At 45.2% G+C, this 22,035-nt stretch overlaps 1 protein-coding gene across 5 annotated transcripts in view; it reads right to left on the bottom strand.

The window, feature by feature from the left end:
- Positions 1–22,035, bottom strand: part of CREBBP (CREB binding protein) — a 181,723-nt gene that overhangs the window by 26,625 nt on the left and 133,063 nt on the right. For 3 of the 5 annotated variants that reach the window (XM_059716341.1, XM_059716338.1, XM_059716337.1), the window contains exons 20-23: positions 19,885–19,995; positions 19,039–19,095; positions 16,074–16,151; positions 15,500–15,567 (exon numbers count right to left, since the gene is read on the bottom strand). In XM_059716341.1, coding sequence (XP_059572324.1) covers positions 15,500–15,567; positions 16,074–16,151; positions 19,039–19,095; positions 19,885–19,995 — 314 coding nt within the window. The remainder of the gene's footprint in view (positions 1–15,499; positions 15,568–16,073; positions 16,152–19,038; positions 19,096–19,884; positions 19,996–22,035) is intronic. The other 2 variants (XM_006264798.4, XM_019489966.2) reach the window with 1 other exon arrangement.

Genomic DNA, 22,035 nt, shown 5'->3' on the forward strand with positions numbered 1-22,035 from the left:
CAAGCCACAACCCTTCCCAGCCACCCTCCCTCCACACTCGCATCCCCACAAAACCCATACCCACCTATCCACCCCCCCACAAATCCCCTACACACACCCTCCCCCACACCCCACAAACCCATACATACCCTCCCACCCCACAATATACAAGAGTAAGATTTCATTTTAAACTATTATACTAACACCTCTATGTACACTACACAAACACACATAAATCAGGACAAAAGTATTTTTTTGAAATCAAATTAATGAATGTTGTAGTATGTTTGATTTTTAGAATATAATTTGGTATTTTTCTGGTTCAGAGATAGCAAAACCCCTTGCTGAAAGGAGTAATTCCGGAGGGGGCAAGGCGAGGGACTTCTGGTGCCAGAGGTCAGGGGTTAGGGGCAGGACTTTCAGTCCCAAGATGGCAACCAGGGGGTGGGGTACCTGCCAAGGGGTGGTGCACTTAGTAAGTGGCCCTCTGCCCAAAATAATTGCCCTCCCCTGTGTTAGAGTGTTGGCTTACTTGATGTGTGTTTGTTTGTTTTATTTTAATTTCCCACCCTGTTATTCCCCCCTGCCCCCCCCCTTCTTTCTCTCTCTTTTTTTGTTCTTTTCTTTCTTCTCCCCTCTGAAGTTACTGGGCTACAAGGCCTGCTCTGAGTGGGGCTGGTTTAGCTAACTGAGGATTGGAGCTAGGCTAGGCAGCCCCCAGCAAACCATGAGAGCAGTGAACAGAGGGCAGCAAACAGAGAACAAGTTAACAGAATGAGGGAGCCAGGGAGCAGCAGACTGAGTGTGTGCACAAGGGTCCAGGTATGGGTGTTTGGCATGCAGGTTCTTATGATGCGTTTCCCCCTCTACCCCACCACCCTTTTTTCTCCTTGCAGCACAGGTGTTCTCTAGGAAGAAAAGGAGGCATTCATGGAGTCAGATCAGCTTTTGTGACCACTGCACCAAGAAGGAAGAGTGGTGGTCATTGGTGACTTCCTTCTTTGGATAACAGAGGCACCAATTTGTTGTCTAGATTTGGGGGCTTGGGAGGTGTGCTGCCTGCTTGCAGCAAGAATTCAGGATGTCACCGAGAGAGTGACAAAGCTCATCCATCCTTCAGACCACTACCCCTTCCTGCTTGTCCACATAGGCATCAATGATATTGCCAGGAATGACACTAAGCAGGTGAAAGGTGACTGAGATACTTGGCAGGAGGCTTAAGGAGCTTGGAGCACAAGTGGTGTTCTCATCAAATTCTTCCTGTGGAAGGCAAGGGTTCAGGCAGAGAACACTGTATCCTGGAAGTGAACATGTGGCTGAGATGGTAACGTTGATATGAAGATTTTGGCTTCTTCAACAACAGGAGTATGTTCTTGGGAGGACGACTACTAACTATCAAGAGTTAAGATCCATCTGACAAAAACAAAAAAGAGCATCTTTGACTGTTGTGTGCCAACCTAGTAAGGAGGGCTTTAAAACTAGGTTCCACAGGGAAGGATGAACAAACCCCTCCATCTGCAGAGCATGTAGTCCACAGGGGAAAGGACTCAAAGAAGCAACTTAACTCTAGGAAAGGGCCAGAGAGCTACAGGACTGCAACAAGTGGTGCAAAAGAGAAGGTCAAATTGCAAAATGTGCCCAATAAATGTATACAAATGTGAGAAGTATGGGGAATAAACAAGATAAGCTGGAAACTGCAGCCTGTTAAGATGACTATTGGCATCACACAGACCTGGTGGGACAGCTCTTTTGACTGGAATATCAATATTGAGGCTTATACTCAGTTTTGGAAGGACAGGGTGGAGTTACCTTAGAGAAAACATAGTAGTGTTACCTTATATGTTAAACACACATACACTTGTTCCATGGTTCAAGAGGAAGATGACAGCAAAGCATAATGCATTTGGGTGAAGATGAAAGGCAAAAGATGCTGCACCAGTATAATGGTGGGGATTTATTATAGGTAGGAGTTTATGAAACTCAGAGGCATCTAGCTGATTTTGTAGGCAGACTGCAGGTCTGGCCGCCATTTTCATGGGTTTATTGTGGTGTACTCCCCGCCCCCCTCCCATGCCTCTGATTGGTTGAGGGGCACCAGTGGCCCCACCCCCACTACTGATTGGTGGAGAGGGCTATCCATCATATGAACCTCCTCCTCTCCCCTGCTGACTGGCTGAGGGCCATCCTTCATGCAGTTGTGCCCCTCACAGCTGATTGGAGGGACGGGGCCACACAAGAGGCAGTCCTCTCAGTCAGTCAGTGGTGAGGGACAGAGTGGAAGCCATCTTGCCTGCTCACCTTTGTGCCAGCAGCCCCCTTCATGCCAGGCTGCATGGGGAGGACTACTGGCTCCCACTAGGGAGCTAGCATTTTTTTAATTTTTGTTTTTCTCTCATGAATTTTGCGGAGCTTGCCAGATTTCTGCAAAATCACAATTTGAGCAGGTCCCTAATAATAGGCCATCAAATCAGGAAGAGGGGTTGGATGGACTCTTCAAGCAGGTGGCAAATCTATCCAAAAGCTGCGTGTGAGATGGTACTGACGGGAGACTTCAATTTTCTGGACGTCCGCTGGAAGAACAATGCAGCAGGAAATAAAATATCAAGCCAGTTCCTAAACTGTATGGAGGACAACTTTCTGTTCCAGAAGGTGGAGGATACAACTTAGGGGTCATCTATCTTGGATCTTGTCCTGACCAACAGGAAAGAACTGGTGGAGGATGTAAAGATGATAGGTAACTTGGGAGGAAGTGATCATGATGATTTCAGATTCTGAGACTGGAAAAGCATGAGGCCAGCAAAATTAGGATGCTAGATTTCAAAAAGATGGATTTCAAACCTATACATGTATTGGACTCTAAATCAAACAGTTAATAGGTAAGGTGCCATGGGAAGATGGACTGAAGGATAAGGATGCCCAGGAACACTAGGTGTTTCTCAAGGACACAGTACTGGAAGCCCAGCGAAACTTGTCCCCACATGATGCAAACATGAGATGAATGGCAAGAGACCTACGTGGCTGCACAAGGAACTTTTACAATGCCTCAAATACAAAAGGAAAGCATACAAGCAATGGAAAAAATGAGCAGAACAAAGAAGTGTACCAGGAAACAGGAATAACCTACAGGACAAAATGAGGATGACAAAGATAAAAGAATGATCTGTACCTGGCAAAGGAAGCTAAGGACAACAAGAAGAGGTTCTATAAGTATATTAGCCAGAAAAGAAGGACCAGGGAAGCTGTGGATCCACTGTTAACAAGCCAGGGGGAATGCCTAACAGATGCAAAGGCAGCAGATCTACTCAACAACTACTTTGCCTCAGTCTTCAAAAAAAAAAAAAAATAATAATAATGAAGCTGCAACCAGACACCTAATCAGGAGTATCTGGATAAGGAAGGGTGGCAAGCTGAGGGATAAAATAAAAAAAAGAAATGGCCAGAGAGTTTTTGATAGTTCTGAATGAATTCAAGCCAGCAGGGCTGGACGAACTTCATCCCAAGGTCCTGAAGGAACTGGGAGAGGAGATCTTGGGGCCCTTAGTAGTGATCTTTATGAAGTCATGGGAGACAGGCCAGGTACTAGAGGACTGGAAAATGGACAATATAGTGACCCTTTTTAAAAAAAAAGGCAAAAAGGTGAACCTGAGGAACTACAGAATAGTTAGCCTCACCTCAATACTTGGGATGTTATTAGAACACATCCTAAGGAAGTCCACTTGCAAGCATATGGAGTAGGAAGGGCGGATTGTAAGCAGCCAGCATAGATGTATGAAAAACAAATCGTAGCAAACAAACTTGTAGCTACTTGGATAGATGAAGGGAATGCTGTGGATATAGCATATCTGGATTTCAGCATGGCTTTTGGTAAGGTCCCACACAACCTTTTTAGAAACAAATTAGAGAAATGTGGGCTAGACAGAACTACTATTAGGTGGACAGATAACTGCTCAATAGCCACAAGCAAAGGGTAATTATTAAATCGGTCCATGTCAGAATGGCAGGAGGTTTCAAGTGTCCTGGACCTGGTGCTGTTCGATGTGTTTATTAATGATTTGGATGCTGGCATAGAAAGCTTCTGGAGCAAGTCTGCAGACAACACAAAACTGGGAAGGATTGTAAACACGTTACAGGATTCAGAAGAATCTCAACAGGCTGGAGAGCTGGGCCAAAGCTAATAGCAGAATGAAGTACGTAGCAGACACACACAATTTTCTAAACCTTGGAAAGACTAATCAGAAGCACAAATACAAAATGGGTAATACCTGGCTGGATGACAGCACTATGAAAAGGATTTGGGAGTCTTGGTAGGTCACAGACTCAATAAGAGTATGTAGTGTGATACAGCTCCACAAATGGTGAGTGCAATTTTGGGATGCATAAATAGAAGCATTAGATATAAAACACAGGAGGTGATAGTGCAGGGGTGGGCAAAATACAGCCTGTGGGCTTGATCTGGCCAACCAGGCCATTCTATCTGGCCCATGGGGCCCCTAAAAAATTTAGAAAAATTAATATTTATCTGCTCCTGGCTGCCTGTCAAAGATAACAGGAGGCAGGGGCAGTAGGACGCAGGTGGAGCCTCACACCCCCCCCCCCCCAAACCTATACCCACCCCACCACAGCACACAAGAGTATGACTTCATTTTAAGTTATTATATACAATCACCTCTATATACACTAAACAAACGCATGTAAACTAGGACAAAAATATTTTATGAAATCAAATTAATGAAAGTTTTAGATGTTCACTTTTTAGAATACAATTTGGTATTTTTCTGGTTCCAAGATGGCAAACCTCTTTGCTGAAAGGAGAACTTCCAGGGGCAAGGGGAGGGATGTCTAGTGGCAAAGGTCAGGGGGTTAGGAGGCAGGAACCTGTAATCACAAGATGGCACCCAGAGGCGGGCATCTGTCAAGGGGCAGGGCTACCTACGTGGCCCTAGACAGCTTGTCAAAACTCAGTAAGCAGCCCTCCTCCAAAATAATTGCCTGTCCTTGTGATACTGCCTTTCTACTGGGCACTGGTTAGGCCAGGGGTGGGCAAGATATGGCCTGCGGGCTGCATCCGGCCCATCAGGCCATTCCATTGGCATGTAGGGTTTCTAAAAAATTTAGAAGATAAATATTTATCTGTCCCGGCTACCTGTCAAAGATGACAAAGCACCAAGGGCAGTAGAACCCAGGGGGGGCCGGTGGCAGTGCCTAGCAGCTGCAAGGCCCACCGGGACCTGCCCCCAGGCCTACCACCTGGGGCCATTCCCGCCTCCCTCCACCGGAGAGGAAATTCAGATAAGAAGGAAGGGGGGGAAGACTTTGGGTGATCATCCCCATCCTCAGGGCCAGGCCAGGTCCTGCTAAATCCTGTGGTGCTGGTGCTGCAGCCAGGAACTAGGTGGTGCCGAAGCGGTGGGTGGGGAGCGTGGAGGAGGCATGCAGGAAAGTGGGGAAATGGTGGCAGCAGGCAGGTGGGAGTTATGTGGTAGCGAGCAGGCGTGTGGAACGCAGCGACAGCTGGGCAGAAGGGTGGGGCCTGCCTTGACAGGGGCCAGAGTGGGGTGGCAGGAGCACGGGGTGTGGGCTGGCAGGGGCTCTATGGAGCTGGGCCAGCTTCTCCCTTTCCCTGCTGGTGCGGCCTGGCCCTGCTCTATAGAGCCCCTGCCAGTCTGGGCCCTGTGCTCCTGCTGCCCCACTCTGGCCCCAGTGCACAGGTTCAGGTCCCATGCTCCTGCCTAGCTGTTGCTGCCCTCAGCGTGCCCACTCACTGCCACTTGCCTCCACCTGCTGTCATCATTTCCCCACTTTCCTGCCTGCTGCCGCTGTTCCTCTCTACCCCACTGCTTGCCTCTCCGGCACCATGTGGTTCCTGGCTGCAGTGTCAGGCTGCAGGACTCAGCAGGAGCTGGCCTGGCCCCCACAATTCTCAGCTGGCATCATGCAGTGTGGGCTGGGCGGATCCAGTTCCTGTTGCATCCTTCAGTCTCTGCTGTGTAGCTGGGACATGGACTGGTGAGCAGGGGAGGAGGTGGAGGCAGAGGCAGCAGGAGACCGGCAACAGTGGTTGGTGAAGTGGTGGCGAGTAGGAGCATGGGGCCAGGAGCATGGAGCTCGGGCTTGGAGGAGTGTTGGTGAGGGCTCTGGCTACCACAGGGGGGCTGTGGGCAAACCCTCCTCCTCCAGACATTCCACAACCTTCCCTGGCTAACCCTCCCCCAACAAACTCCATACCCACCCACACCTCCACATGCCTCCCCCCCACACACACCCATACTCCCTACACATCTATGCTCCCACAAGCGCACCCACACACACCCACAGCCCCCGCAACAAACCTATATCTACCCACCCATACCCCCCACAATATGCAAGAGTAAGACTTCGTTTTAAGCTATTGTACAATCACCTCTATGTACACTACACAAACGCATGTAAATCAGGACAAAATATTTAAAAAAAATCAAATTAATGAATGGTGTAGTAGATGCTTGATTTTCAGAATATAATTTGGTATTTTTCTGGTTCCATTGTTTCATAGTAGTTTCATAGTAGCTAGGGTCAGGAGGGACCTGAACAGATCATCTAGCCTGACCCCCTGCCATAGGCAGGAATGAATGCTGGGTTCACAAGACCCCAGACAGATGATCATCTAACCTCTTTTTGAATTTACCTAAGGTAGGGGAGAGGACCACTTCCCTGGGAAGTTGGTTCCAGATTCTGGCCACCCTAGCTATAAAATATTTCCTCCTGATCTCTAACCTAAACCTATTCTCCATTAGCTTATGACCATTGTTCCTTGTCACTCCAGGTGGTGCTAGGGAGAAAAGGGCTCTTCCTATTTGCTGATTATCTCCCGATGAGTTTGTAGGTAGCCACCAGGTCCCCCCTCAGCCTCCTCTTGCTGAGGCTGAACACATTCAGGTCCCTCAGTCTCTCCTCATAGGGCCTGCCTTGCTGCCCTTTCCCCAAATGGGTGGCTCTCCTCTGAACTCTCTCCAGGCTGGCCACATCCTTTTTAAAGTGCGGCGCCCAGTACTGGATGCAGTACTCCAATTGTGGCCTGACCAACGTCACATAGAGGGGGAGTATCATTTCTCTGGACCGGCTTGGGATGCATCTTTGGATGCATGACAAGTTATGGCTGGCCTTGCTGGCTGCGGTCTAGCATTGGCGGCTCAAGTTCATCTTGCAGTCAATAATGACTCCAAGATCCCTTTCTGCCTCTGTGCTTTCAAGAGGGGAACTCCCCAGCCTGTATATATGCTGTGGATTCCTTCTCCTAAGGTGCAGCACCCTGCATTTATCTACGTTGAACCCCATCCTATTCTCATCTGCCCACTCTTGTAGTCTATTTGCAGCCTCTCTCTTCCTTCAAGTGTGCCCACCTCACCCCACATCTTAGTGTCATCAGCAAACTTGGACAATGTGCTTTCAACCCCCTTGTCCAAGTCGCTGATGAAGATGCTGAAAGGAGTACTTCTGGGGGGCAAGGGGAGGGACTTCTGCTGACAAAGGTCAGTGGGGTTTTAGGGGGTGGGACTTCTGGTCCCAAGATGGCAACCAGGGGGCAGAGCACCTGTCATGGGTGGGGTGACCCTTGCAGCCCTCGACAGCTTGCCAAAACTCAGTAAGTGGCACTCCAGCTGAAAGAATTGCCTGCCCCTGGGTTAGGCTCACCTGGAATAGTGTGCACAGTTCTGGGCTCCAAATTTTTACAAGGACATGGAGAATTTAGAGAGGGTCCAGGAGGTAGACAAAAAAACATGATAAGGGCTTGGAAAGCAAGTCATATGAGAAGACGCTGAAGGAGCTAAGCATGTCCAGCTTGCAGAAAAGGAACCTAAGAGAACATGATAACAGTCTTCAAACACTTGGACTTCACATCCTTTTCTTGATGAGGGAAGAAGAGGGAAATCACTTTTTTTTTCTTGCTGCAGAGAGAACCATGTGGACTGGTGACCTGAAGTTGCAGCACAGTAAATTTAAATGGGATATCTGGAAGAACTTCTTCACTGTGAGAACAGTGAGGTAGTGGAATAGACCAGAGGTCCCCAACCACTGGGCTGCAAATTGGTACCAAGCTGTGAAGGGTTAGCTGTCACGTCACAGCAGAAGCTCCCTCCTTGGACCCGTCTGTCAGTCCAGGTGAGTGGCTTCCACAGCCAGCAGTCACAGGTGAGGTTAAAGCTGCGTGGCAAAGCAGCCCCCAGAGGGAGGAAGCTGGCTCCGTGTGCCCCATCTCACTCCCATCCTGGTCCACAGTATAAAAAAGTTTGGGGAGTACCAGAATAGACTACATAGGGAGGTTGTAGACTCTCCATCACTAGAGATGTTCAAGAAGAGGCTGGACAGCTGCTGGTGGGGGATGGTCTAGGCACTATGGGTATTTCCCATGCTTCTGGGTTTTGATGGTTGCCCCTGCCTCTCCCCACTCCCCCACCTTTCTGTTACATGTCAGGGTGCTTAAGCTTTCCTCAGACGCACTGGGTGTTGGCTCCAGCCAAGGCTGGAGACTTTGACTGGGGTATGCCAATGCTCCTGCTGGGAGCGAAGTGGGAGGTTCCTGGCTAGAGGGCATTACCCCCTCCACTCACGGTCAGACAGACTGCCATATTTAGGGTCAGGAAAGAATTTTACCCTGTGGTCAGATTAGTATGGACTATGGGTGGTTTTGCCTTCCTTTGTAGCGGGGGGGGGGGGGGGGGGGGTGTGGGGGGTGATCCTCTACCTAGGACAGGTGTGGGTAATTATTTTGATTGGAGGGCTGCTTAATGAGTTTTTGGCAGCTGTAAGGGGCCATAAGGATAGCCCCACCCCCTGGTTGCCATCTCGGGACTGGAAGTCCCACCCCATAACCCCCGACCTTTGCCACCGGAAGTCCCTCCTCTTGCCCCCCGGAAATACTCCTTTTGGGAGGGGAGAATTGGCATCTTGGAACCAGAAAAAACACCCCAAATCATACACTAAAAGTCAAACACTTACTATAGCAGTGGTCTCCAACCTTTTTAGTCAGAGATCACTTTTGGAATTTAAAAGGAACCGAAGTTCTACCCACCCAAAGCAGGTAAGTCTGTGGGGAGGGGAAAGGGCCATGGGGGGGGGGGGGGAAGTGGGGCAGATTGAGGCCCCAACCCTAGCTCCACTCTCTCCCTCACCACTGGGGTGTCAATCTGCCCCCCCCCCCTGGCTATCCCAAATGGCAGTGAGGGAGGGGCAAGACTTGCACAGCCAAGGTGGGGCATGTAGCCTGGGATGGCACAGGGGAGCGCCTCAGCAGGGTGGGCTGTGGGTTGGGGCTGGGTTGGTGTTGGGCTATTCCCAGTCAAGCTGCGCTCAGACTGGGCAGCTGCGGTGCTGGGAGTCGGGCCATGGAGGGGGCTGGCTCTGCTCCCAGCGCTGCAGCTGCCCAGCCTGAACACATCCCAGCTGGGAAGAGCCCGGTGCTGCTATGGCCCCAACCTACCCTGCCCCGCCCCATGTACAGATCCAGGGGCACACACCCTCCCCCACACCTCCTAGATGAGCCACTTATGGGTCTGTCCTCTGCCCCACCCCTGTAGGGTCCCACTCCCTACCTCAGAGCTGTTGCAGCTTCTGGCGCTGCCCCATGTTTGGGGAAGGCACTTGTGCCAAACATTGCACTTGCACCCCCCCCCCCCCCCCCCACAGGTATGTAGCAGACTGGGCTCTGTGACCCGAGCCCCACTGCATGTGCCCCGTTAGGCCTCTGCTCCTTCCCTCCCCCACTGACTGACCTGCTGGGCTGGGGGGGGGGGAGGGGGGGGTGCGCAAGCACACGCATGCTTATCCTCCGCAGCCCAGGATCGACTTCAAGAGGCTCTGGGATGGTGACCACTGTACTATAGCAGATTTTAATTGTATCACAGAAAACATTTTTGTCATAATTTGTTTGCGTAATATATAGTAGGTAAAAAATAAAGTCTTACTTTTGTATATTGTGCGTGTGGGAGGTGTGTATGGTGGGGTGTATTTATGTGGGGGGTTTGGGGGAGCATGGCGTGGGTGTGTGGGGTGTGCAGACCTCTCCTTCTATGGTGCACAGCCCCTGACTGGAGGCAGCAGCAGGAGCAAGTGGGGCAGTCAGGGCACTGGTGCCTGGTGCTGCTCCCTTGCAGCATGTGGCCCCAGCCATTGCTGCTCATCAGGGTGAAAAATGTAGCCAGGCTGGCCTGCCTCCATTGTGTGTGGCTCCCTGTGGCACGTGCAGCTCCCACGCTGGTGCGCGATCAGGGGAAGCCCTAAGCCATGGCACTGGCTACCTTCCCCACTCCCTGCTGTGCAGGTCCCAGGACTCAGCTGGAAATGGAGGGGAGTCCCAGCCTCTGCTCCCTTCGGAGTCCTGGACTCCATGGCAGGGAACGGGGAAAGCAGCTGGCTCTATCATGCAGGGCCTCCCCTGGTGGCATGCAAGTATGGAAGCTGCACATGTGCTGTGGGAAGCCCTGCACAACAGAGGTGGGCCATTCTAGGTATTCCTTGCCCCCATGTGCAGTGCTGGCTGGAGCACCACGCTGCCAGTGGCAGCACCTGCACTGGGCATGAGCACCCCAAGCATCCCTGCCTGCTGCTGCTGCCTCCAGTGTTGGGGGTTGTGCAGCATGTGAGGGGGGGAGAATGTGTAGGGGGTTCCCACTCTCCCCCATCCTCCCTCACACCTACGCCCACCTGAGCACTACACTCCTGCTGCCCCCCTGGGCGCAGGCTCTGTGTTGCCTCCAGCCCCGTCCCAGCCCCATGCTCCCACCTAGCTACAGCTCCCACCATGCCCCTACCGCTTCCCTACCTGTTGCCCAGAGTGGAATGCCAGGAAAGCTGAGCAGCAGCCCCACCCGGAAACTGCATGCTGGCAGGGCCGGGCCTTTCTGTGCACGAGAGTGGGAGTGAGGTGCAATAGGGTATATGTATATGTATGTGGCTGCCTCACTCCTGCCCTCATGGGCAGAAGGGCTGGGTGGGGTACAATTAGTTTGTGGGTGCCCGTGGGCTGGATGAAAGTGCCTGGTGGACTAGATCTGACCTGCAGGCCATATTTTGCCCACTCCTGACATAGGATCTCATGCACATATATTGTCAATGTTTTATAGCAAGACTCTCGATGTCATTGTTCCTCTGCTTTACCTGCGACAGGTTAGGGTGTTATGTCTGTGTTACATTAGGTTAAAGATTGTATAGGATAGTTTGGACAGGGATGATCCTGCCTCAGGCAGGGAGTTGGACAAGCTAATCTCTGGAGGTCCATTCCAGCCCTACTTCTCTATGATTACATGAAATGTCAACACTGTATTGAGAGTTTTACAGTTTAAAAGACAGACATATTCCATGCCCTAGTGAACATACATATTTGAAAGAAAATAGCAGATAAAAGCTCCCAAGTACAGGCCTCAACCTTTACACCTTAATATAGTGTTCTGCCACAATCTACTAGAATTCTGTAGTTATGACATCACCAGCAAAAGATGCTTTAGAACTTCATTATGTGTGAACCAATCTGACTTCAGAGATTCTTGGAGGAAAAACTGTTACATTTCCACTGCCACTGATAGTACACTGAATGAAAATGTGAAACACCCATACATCATATTGAAGTGGGCTGGATTTGAGTCAGTACTTAAAATTCCTTTTAAAAGCAGTATTTAATTGTGTCAACTTCTCTCAAAGAAAATAGAAAAAAAAAAGACAAATCAGTTCTATTAATTCAGTTTAACAAAGAAGCATATCTTTAGCTAATTTTACAAATTATTTGTTGTCCTTATATTTACTTCTGCATTGCTAGCTCCACTAAGTAATACCCAAAGCCTTCAACATAATTCCATCATTATGTGCTATCGCACATGAAGTATTACAAACTAAGTAAAAGTCCAAATGAACAGATGCAGACAGTATAATTATTAGAGATGCACCGATAGAGATTATTTGGGCTGATACTGATGGCCAGTTCTTAAGGAGCCATATTGGCTGATACCAATCCAATTCAGATATGCAGCCAGGCAGCTTGGAGACCAGTATCGGGCTGGTAAGTCTGGCATGGGGAAAGGGGTTGGGGGAGGGAAGGGGCAGATCAAGGCCCCCACAGTGAGGCAGGGAGTGGGGCAGAGGCAGGCGCTGCCCACTATCGGCTTTTTTTGCCTGAGGTGGCCGACTGTGGCTGATAAATGCCCCATGTATGTACGTAGCTGCAGCATGCATGGGGTGAGAAGCGAAGCCCGACGGTGGGGGAAGGGAAGGGACATGGGTGGGGCAGGGACAGGTGCTGCACAGCTGGGATGGGGCAGGTGCAGGACAGAGTGGCAAGCAGCATATCTGGGCTGGGGGGGGTGGGGTCAGGGGGCAGCTCCTGTGTGCACCCCAGGAGGGCATGGGGGGCATGTGTCCCCAGATCTGTGCATGGGGCGAGGGCGGGCTGCCACTAGGAGCTGGGTCCTGGCACCAGACTCTTCCCAGCGGGGGCTGCTGCAGCTGGCTGGCATGGGGAACAGAAAAGGATGAGAGGCACCAGGGCAGCCATGGACCGGATACAATGCTCCTTCAGAGGAGCAGCCACGGGCAGGATAGAATCGTTGGGCAGGGTGGATCCAGTGCACAGGCTGTATTTTGCCTAACCCTGACTTAAGATTTGATTAACCAGGTAATTGCTTCAAGTTGTGACCCAGCTACATGTTCAACCAATTATTGGCATGATAAAACAAACAATAAGCTACAAAGTTATTCCACCAAAAACGTGGAATAACTTTGTAGCTTGTTTTAATCATACCATTAATTGAACATGCACCCAAGTGTTCCCCTGTGGCTAGGAGCCCCATCAACTGAGGGCCTTGTCAGGTGTGGGGCTTGCTGCAGAGAGAACACTGGCCTGCCACCCCATGAGACTTGTTGAATACAAGGCTCGCAATAGGGCAGGCATCTCTGGTTGTGGGACTTGCAGCAGGGGTAGTGGGGAGAACACTGCCGCTGCTGCAAGCTCTGCACATCAAAAGGCTTGCAGTGGGGGCAGCATTCTTGGTGCTGTCCCTGTTGCAAGCCCCACTGCCCATGTTGGCTGTGGGGCTCACAGGAGAGGCAGTGCAGAGAATGCTGCCCCCATTGTGAAACTTGCAGCTGCAGAGGCCATTGCAGAGGGAGTTCAGGATTGTGATCCCAGGCTCCCCCCTGCACTGGTGATAAGGTACAATGGGATCTAACATGCAATCCCATAATTGTTCATTAGATCTCATTATGTCTTTACCTGCACATGTGGAAGAGCCCTTACAGTTTGCCTTTTTTCTAGTATGTAGTCTGTTTTCTAGTCCTTTCTAACTACAAAGATTACTAATATTGCCAGCTGCTAGCCGAGACTGAAGTTCCTCACCTATCTTAAGCAACAAAGGAAATAATTTATTTTGGCTAATTTAAATCTTTTTTTACAATTTAAGTCAAAATAAATTATTTAATGTAACCTTTAAACAAAAATTTTACAATTTGCTTCTCAAATATTTTTATAAAAGCAGTTCCATCTTACTCTTTCTGTCCCCCTTCTAAATAATGCTTTAGTATACACTGTATCAGATATCCAACTGAAACCATTTTATCATTACAGCTTTTGTATATATCCTACAGGATATGCAGGATTTCTTCACATTATGTGAAAGACCCTCTCTATAACTTCTTAACATGGGACAATGTTAAGTGATACAGTCTTGCAAGTTCCTTTGTGGAGAGATGAATTTCATTTTGGAATTGACAGAGGCATAGATCCTTTTAACTTCTACACTCCTCTGATTTTTTTTTTTTTTTCATTCAGATGCTTAAAATAAGAGTGAAAGATGAAACACAGTAGTGTGTGAAGTGTTAAACACTACTTAACAAAAAAAACCCCAGCAGCATCAAGCTTTTGGGCTCATGTTTTCAATTTTGGTACATTCTGAGAATTAACCATGCAGAGACATGCAGTTCTTTGGGCACTCAAATATGCATTTTCTTAATGCATAGAATAAGTTCTATGGAAAACATGTTCAGAAAACAGTTATTTATTTATTTTTAACAGAAAACATGAGGGAACTGGATTAGGAGACTCAATGTCCTCTGCCAAGGAACTTCCAGGCCTATATAACATTCTATATGGTTCTGGAGATCTACAAAATTCTAAGATAAGAAGAGAAGGAGGACTGAATGAGCATAACTCAGAAAAAATGATGACAGGTGGTAGGAAACGAATGCAAACTTGGGCTCATTGTTCCAGTCAGTCTTAACATTTGTCAGATGGACAAAGAAACTTGCAAGAAGTCCCAAGGGATGAGAGCTGCCCCTAGCATGGTACCAACCCGGGAATCCTAAAATTTTAATAAGTAAAAAAACAACAACAACCACCACCCCTCATAATCCATAACCAAAGGATAATGAAAATACTCTTGTCAATATAAGTATTTCAAGCAGGATGCTGAATTAAGAATAAACTTGAAAGAAACCAAACATTTCCAAGTATAAAAATGTCTAGGTAAGGCACCTACCATTTTCTTAATACAGCCTTTGCAGTTATCTCTGGAAAATGGTGAAGGGGAATATACCTTACCCACAATCAGATATCAGAACACGTTATTTTTAACCTTAAGATTTTGTACAAACTAGCCACCAATAAAACTGTACCTCAAAACGCTGCTCAGAAAATAGAATACTAAAGATCGCCATTCTATATTCTTCATTAAAGGTAAAGTTCTGAAAAGTACACAGAACCTACCTAATAGCTGTCATCAAATTCAAGCCAATGGGAGTTCTACCATTTGATAGGAAGAGTTAAGCTAGTGAAAAGTGTTGAAATTCTCACTTTGTGCTTTTCACCAATTATGTGGATAAAAAGTTCTTGTACCTACACACAGCCCTTTTCTAGAACTAGTTTATGAATGTCGGATGCTTAAATGGAAAGAGCAAAAGTTAGTATGTCTGATTTATCAACACACTAACTTTATATGCAAAAATATACACAACCTGGATAACCACACTGTCTTCTCAATCTAAGATTGCTGCTTCCATGGACTGCATGCTATTTAACACCCTTATGAAAAAAGAAAGGACCAACAGACAGCATGGTGAAGTATAAATGCTGTACCAACAAACTGACTTCGAAACTTGACATATTCATAACCACCCCATGAATTTCTTTGACTCCTTGGAAACGCCCATGATCCAGATACCTTACAAGTAAATTTGCAGCGTCTGTCAATAGCTGATACAGCAAGAGACATTCACTTCTATTTGAAGACTATATACAAGCCAGTCTAAGTTTAGTCAGTCATGACCGTGTTTCCTTTTACTTTGTACCTCAGAAAAATGTATAGAGTCACTGTTTATTTAGAAACTTGGAAAGAGCAGGTCTACAAGACAAATGAAAATGTTGGCGCACACTAGTACCGTTCAGGCACCCCAATGTTGAATGTGTCAGGTTTTAGCCTGGAGAACATAAAAGGTTGTAGAAATTATATACTGAGGACCTACTTTCTAAAATATATTAATATTAAGGAGACCATAAACTTACTCTTAGCACTGAATTTGTTCTCTTTACGTGTTCTACCAGTTTTCTTTAGACAATTGTCACAGACAAAGCTGGAAGAAAAAAAAGACTGCTGAAAATCTGGTAAAAATATGCTACCATTGATGTAATCTACTGCTTAAAAATACTGTTTTGCTTTGTACTAATACTAGTAGTCAGAAAAAAGTTCCTGTATCTACCTTCTCATCTCTTTTATATGACGTATGAACAATTTAAGTTCATCAATCTTAAAAAAAGTAGGCACTTAGGAGTTGGCCAAGTAATTCTGCAGAATATTGTACATGCATTTTCCCCCCCTCAGTTATCTGCCTTGACCATTATCCAATTATTAGAAATAGTAATGCAAATAGAGGAAATGCCACCTGTCTGGACAAGTCACTCCTTACAAATTTTGGCTAAATACGTTTAAAAAGCATTAACACCACCATCAAAACTGCAGTTCATTTGCAGGTGCTTTGCCTCTTTTTACCCCAAAGCAGGCTAACTGTTTGTTAATTAACAGCAAACAGTTCATATACAATGAAGAACTTAGGGCTAAAAGACATCTAAAACTACTTACCCTAATGGCCAAATAACATCATAATGTAATACACAGATCTGGTGCATCTTCCGACCACATTCTTTACAATCAACAAAGCTGAGAGGAAAAAACAAACAAAACAAGAGAAAAATTACTTACTACGAAAGGTAAGTCAGTTTCCAGACGACTACTTATTAATGACAGAACAAGATTACAGTTAAACGATGATTACCCAGAAAAAATACTTCCCTATCATTCCAAATAGTCAATTTTCTGAGAATCTGTGCTGTCAACTGAGCAGCTACAGAGAGTCTCAGGGCTGCTCAAGCACCAATGGCAGGAAGGTCTCCACAGGGTGGGCTATTAGAGCCAGCCACTCTGTGCAAGTCAGAGAATCTTCCAGTTAACCGACATTCATGATAACAGGATTCCAGATAATAAACATTTTACTGTGTATTTCTTATCTTCCCATCCTCACATGAAGCTTAAGCAAAATTTACAAACTGGATGTGCTCTGCAAGCATACTTGAGGTACAAATATATTCAAAACATACATCGTCACAGACTGTCAAATGTGTGAAAGGCCCTTCGTGTAAACTCTTACTTTCTAGGATTTGTTCCTCAAATCATACACTTCGTCTATTTCTTAACAGCATTTCTGCTGACTTTAGCAGGGAATTTCGTCTTCTGGTGCAACCATGGAACGAATAATATTGCTCACCTTACTCCTGAGCCTAAAAACTAGTTCAAGCATTAACGAGTTAGGCCAGCAGATATGCACCAGCTTGTCTTCATGTCCTATCTTTGTCTATAACATTTTTTATTTGAAAGAGGAATAAACAAACAAAAACCGCCATATCTGGTGAGTAGGACCAGTCCAGACAGCTACACTTTTATATCACCAAATGCCAGCATGGGCTTTACATTCAGTGCAGTTTTAAAGAGCCAAAGGGGATCTCCACCTCATACTTTTACAAGATGGGATATCAAATTTTCTCTGTGATGTAGGTAGGAAAAGGCATGGGTTCAACAAATTAGAAATCCTTCTGATCTCAAACTACCAAACCACATAACTGACTTTTGTGGAATTCCCAAGAGGGAGATAGAGGAAAGAGGCAGCAAGGCTCAAGCAGGTCCTCTTACTTCCACTGGACAAGCAAACAGTTGAACCAAAAATGAGGCAAGTCTAACTCACCATGAAGAAGCAAATCCAGATCACATCTCTGGCCCCTGGAAGATGCTCATTTAAAGGTGCAATGGCATCTGAACCTCTATCCCATCAATTGTGCCTTTTGCTATACCACACAGGCAGGGCAGGATACAACATTTTGGGAACTGTAGGGAATCGGATCCCAGTCACACCATATTTACCAGTGCAGGAGGAGCCTTACACCAGCAAGTTGAAAGATGGGTACCCCACAATCAGCTGATTGTCAGCTCAGCAGGAACTGTACTGGGGTTCCAGACTCCAGTGAAGTTACAACACTCAACCAACCAGAACTGCTCAGTGCAAGGTTTCAAGTCTTTGACAGGGGAAGCTAAAGGCTCCCTTTTGCCCAGGGGAAACTCTGCCTCTCTCTGCTGGGCAGCCCAGCACAGCCAGTGATGTCTGGTGCAGGGTTTAAAGTTCCTGACTGGGGAAGCCTCTGCTTTCTACCAACTGGGAGCCTCTGCTCCCGCAGACTGGGAAACTTGGTTAGTGTTACACAGTGTGGGGTTTAAAATCCTTGGCTGGCCTCTAGCTAGGACAAAATCAAATGACTGTCAGCCAATGGCCACATGCTAAATTTAAGGCACCAGACAAGTTAGCTATAACAAATGTTCTACATTACACATGGAACATTTTTATGGCTCATGCACCATTTTATGGTGCCTTCATTTGGGTGCACATGTAGCACCCTTCCTATTTATGCCTCAGTTAACACACTACTTGTGGAATAAATCTAATGTGTAGAAGGAGCCTCAGTAACCACAAAGGTAATTCAATATTTGGAATCAGTACAGTACTCCTATACAGGTAAGGCTGGATTGCAAGGCCTCATGAAACACAGCATCCTGATGAAACCAAGATGAAATATTAAATAGTATGTTATCCCCCCTACTAATTATCACCATTTTCCTTGTTTTTCAGCCTCTCACTCCTTCCCATTCTTGGTTACATCCACTCATTTAATGTTATCTTCATTAAAGAGGAAACTCTGCAGGGTCATGGCCAATCCTTTAATATATATTTGTGTAATATCCTGTAGAACAGACTCAATCTATTCTTGTAGATACCTACCATCATACTGTGAAGGAGGGAATTTTCTGAAGACACAGATACGTCCACAAAACACTTTCACAGATTCATAGATTGTAAGGGCTGGAAGGGACCTTGCAAGATCATTGGGTCCAGCCCTCCTGCACTTCTAACATAAACTTCTTCTAACTTTTCTATTTAGATAGAATAACCTTTGAAAACTTCCCTACCCTGTGCCATTCCTTCTATCTTTTTGTAGTGTAGGAATAGAATCACTTGCTTCTTAGGCTTATTTTCCAATTTTCAGTTTGTGATATAATAGTTCTTATCTATGATAATGACTGCATCTTCCTAAGCTGAGGAGGAACAGAACTTGAAACAGAAAATTAACAGAAGCAGATTGCTACTTTTAAATTCTTGGTTCCCCCACCCCTCAAGACCCTAGATATAAGAAAAAGAAAGGAACACAAGTACCAACTAAGAACTCTGGATAAACAATAAGGAATTGCAAAGTATTATTGAAGTACAGGCAAAAATGTTCCTAATATGCATCAAAGAAACTGAATTTGATGTTAAACTCCATGGGCAGGGCTAAAAACAGAGATTGTGTTGCCTATTTAAGGTAGAACTAGGGGAAAGAAGGACAATTCTGTCTGTAACCATTTTTTTCTGGAGTTCTTGCCCCAGAAGCAAGTAACAGTTCTTCAGTGATAGCAAGTCACCTGGTTTGGCAGGGGGTGGAATAAAAGTGGCATTTGTACTTACGGCTCTGGATCTAGCGTATCATTTTTCTTCTTTTCAAACTGATCCTTAGAGATAGTTCTAGAGAGTTAAAATGAAACTAATCAGCTTCATCTCAGAAAGAACTAAAATTGTAATATGTTCATCAGAACTGCAAGCAAGTAACCAGAACCCCACGTTTTAACAAGAAAACGTAACAGTTATTTACATTGTGGGAAAAGCACCATGGAATTCATTTTCATTTGAAAAAAATCCAAATTTCTCCTCGTTAATGTAACTAGTTTATTTTGCATCTTAAACTAAGACAATATGATTACTATGCAAATTTGTACCCACCTAGACACACAACCCAAGATCTAGTACATCTCAAAAAAGCTAGAAAAACTGCATTCAGTAAAGCAGCTATTTTCAGAAATGTTTGGTCTTGCCCTCAAACTTTCTTGCATCTTATTTCATGCCATGTCTAGTAAATTTAAAAACAAGTGATAGTAGTTTATTAAAGCGAGTGCTTCAAGAGAGCGACAGATCAGGATTTCTAATTGCACTCACAGAAACGATAAGATCAATGACAAATCATTGCCATTGTTTGTTTGTTTGTTGTTTTTTGTTTTTTTTTTTTAACTTTAGAGCCCACTGCTGAAGTCATTAGAACATGGGCAGTTATAAAGGAGTGTGGCAAACTTAAAATATGAACAGCAAATACTGGAAAACATCAGATAACAAACACCCATCTGTTACACTAAAAATGTCCTAGTCTCCTGCAGGTTTACCCTAAAAAGAAGTAACTGCTCTGTTTAATGCAACCACATCAAGACAGAATGTATTAAAGTTATTTTAAATGCAGCATTCAGAACAATCAGGTTTACTTACGTTTGAGGCTGCGAAGGGTCATCACCCAGGGTAACATTCTCCCCCTGGATTTCAGTGAAACACTTCTCACAGAAGTGATACCTGTCAGCAAGAAGGCCATATTTGGGTGAACTGGTCCATCATAATACACAGCCACCCAAGCAACGGAGCCACCAACCAGAGCAGGGTAGATCACCACGACGAAAGGGGGGGCGTTGTTGGTTGATTGATGGGTCAGTGTGGACAATGAAAAGGAACAGAGGGGAGGGAAGGGCAGGATTAGAGAACAGGGAAGGGAACAAACAGCACAGACATAAGAGGTAAGACGCAAACACCAAGACAACACAGAGCAGAAAGCCAAGGCAAAGCACAGATTAGCATTCGGTCTCATTTCATACATTACAGGCCATCATTACTACTAACAAATGATAGGATGTCAAATTCAAAATTTTGAAATGATTTGTCAGTAGCTAGTAAGTGCTACATTTGTATATACTTCAAATTTAAGAATTTGGATTTGATTTTCATTAGTTAGAGAAAATGTTGTATGATTTCAGGCTTAAGGATTAATGAGTTCTTTTAAAAAGAATACCGATGTCAAAAAGCCTGAAAAACAATGTTCACAGAAAGTAACCATAATTTGAAAAAAAACCAGAAGAAAATTATGCTAAAAGCATTCAATTATTATTAGTAAAACTGTAAAGGCAGAAATAGCCTTAATACTGAAAAGTATATAAAAATATTAAAGATTCAAATGTTGTTTGGTTTATAAAATTAAATGTGACCAACTGCTTAGCTAACTTTATTTTAATACAAATGAAACCAAATCCATACTCTAGACAAACATTTAACAGAAATGTACTTATGGGTCAGAGTTTCCAGCCATTTATATATAAATACGATATTTGTATATATGTGAACAACATTTTATATATTGTACATACATACAATATATTTCAGTAATACATTAAAGATCTGCAATAAAGCTTTACAAATCGAATGTGAAACTAGTTACAATTTTTGGTCACTAGACCAACTGTCAGCCAATCTACGATATACTCAGCAAAAACAATGCTGTGGTTTTGTAAACCAAGTTGAGTAAATTAGAGGTCTACTTCAAAAGATACAATCTGCATTTGAAAAAAATCTAATTATGTAAGATTTTTTGCATTTCAGATGAACTGGAACCAAAGTTGTCAGGACTTTATATAAAATGATAGCTAAATGTTTGGAAAGGGTATGAATTCAAACATGAACAAAGGTAACAAGTACAGGCCACAGCTATAAAATGTAGAATGGCTACACAGGATCATCAAAATAAAATTGCTGTATGAAGGGTCAAGAGTGAGAAAGAATAAGCAGCAATGGCAGCACAGTAAAATGCAGTTTTAGTAATCAAACACTAGAACTATAATTAAGAATGGTAAGTATAAAAGGCATCAAACAGGACACAGTGTCACACTGAACCAACAATTTATGGGGATGGAGATTAATGTGGTAGCTTGCCCCTTCATTCAAACACACACTTGAAAGCATTTTAAAAACTATTGTAATCCAGATGACAGCATTCCAGTAATGTATTGTAATGGAGAAACCAAAAGCTATTTCTTATTGAAATATATGGAGCACAATCTTTTTTCTGTGACAGACAATAACTATCATATCACTAGTAAAGTAAGACATCAAATTTTAAGGCACGTGGAAAACAACCCGAATTCAAAGTGAAACAACCCTTGAACAGTGCCCAGAAAGCACTGGATGCAGCTAAGGAGCCATCTGCTGCTCCCCAGAACTGGAGCCAGCTCTATGCCACCCACCTCTAACACAGTTTGCAGCAGCCTCAAGACTGGGAACGATGCATGCAGAGGTGGCTGGATGTGTTTTTACTACACAAAAGCTTATTTTTAACTCCAGGTAATGTAGCCCATACCAACACACATATTAGAATCCTAATGAAGACAAGGCAGTTGCAGTTTTACCCATTCTAGCCAGTTGACATAAACCCTTCCTTCCTTGACCTCAAAGAGCTGGCACAAGTTAAAACTGCAACTGTCTTGTCTTTCCACAAGGACAACAAAATAGGTTGGTTAACATGATACAGATTAATTAGAGTTAAATGTATATCTTCTTTCCCTGGTAACAAACAAGGTTTTAGAGCTTCTATATCCAAGC

The sequence above is a fragment of the Alligator mississippiensis genome, chromosome 13 (genome assembly GCF_030867095.1).
Source record: "Alligator mississippiensis isolate rAllMis1 chromosome 13, rAllMis1, whole genome shotgun sequence".
Lineage (NCBI taxonomy): Eukaryota > Metazoa > Chordata > Crocodylia > Alligatoridae > Alligator > Alligator mississippiensis.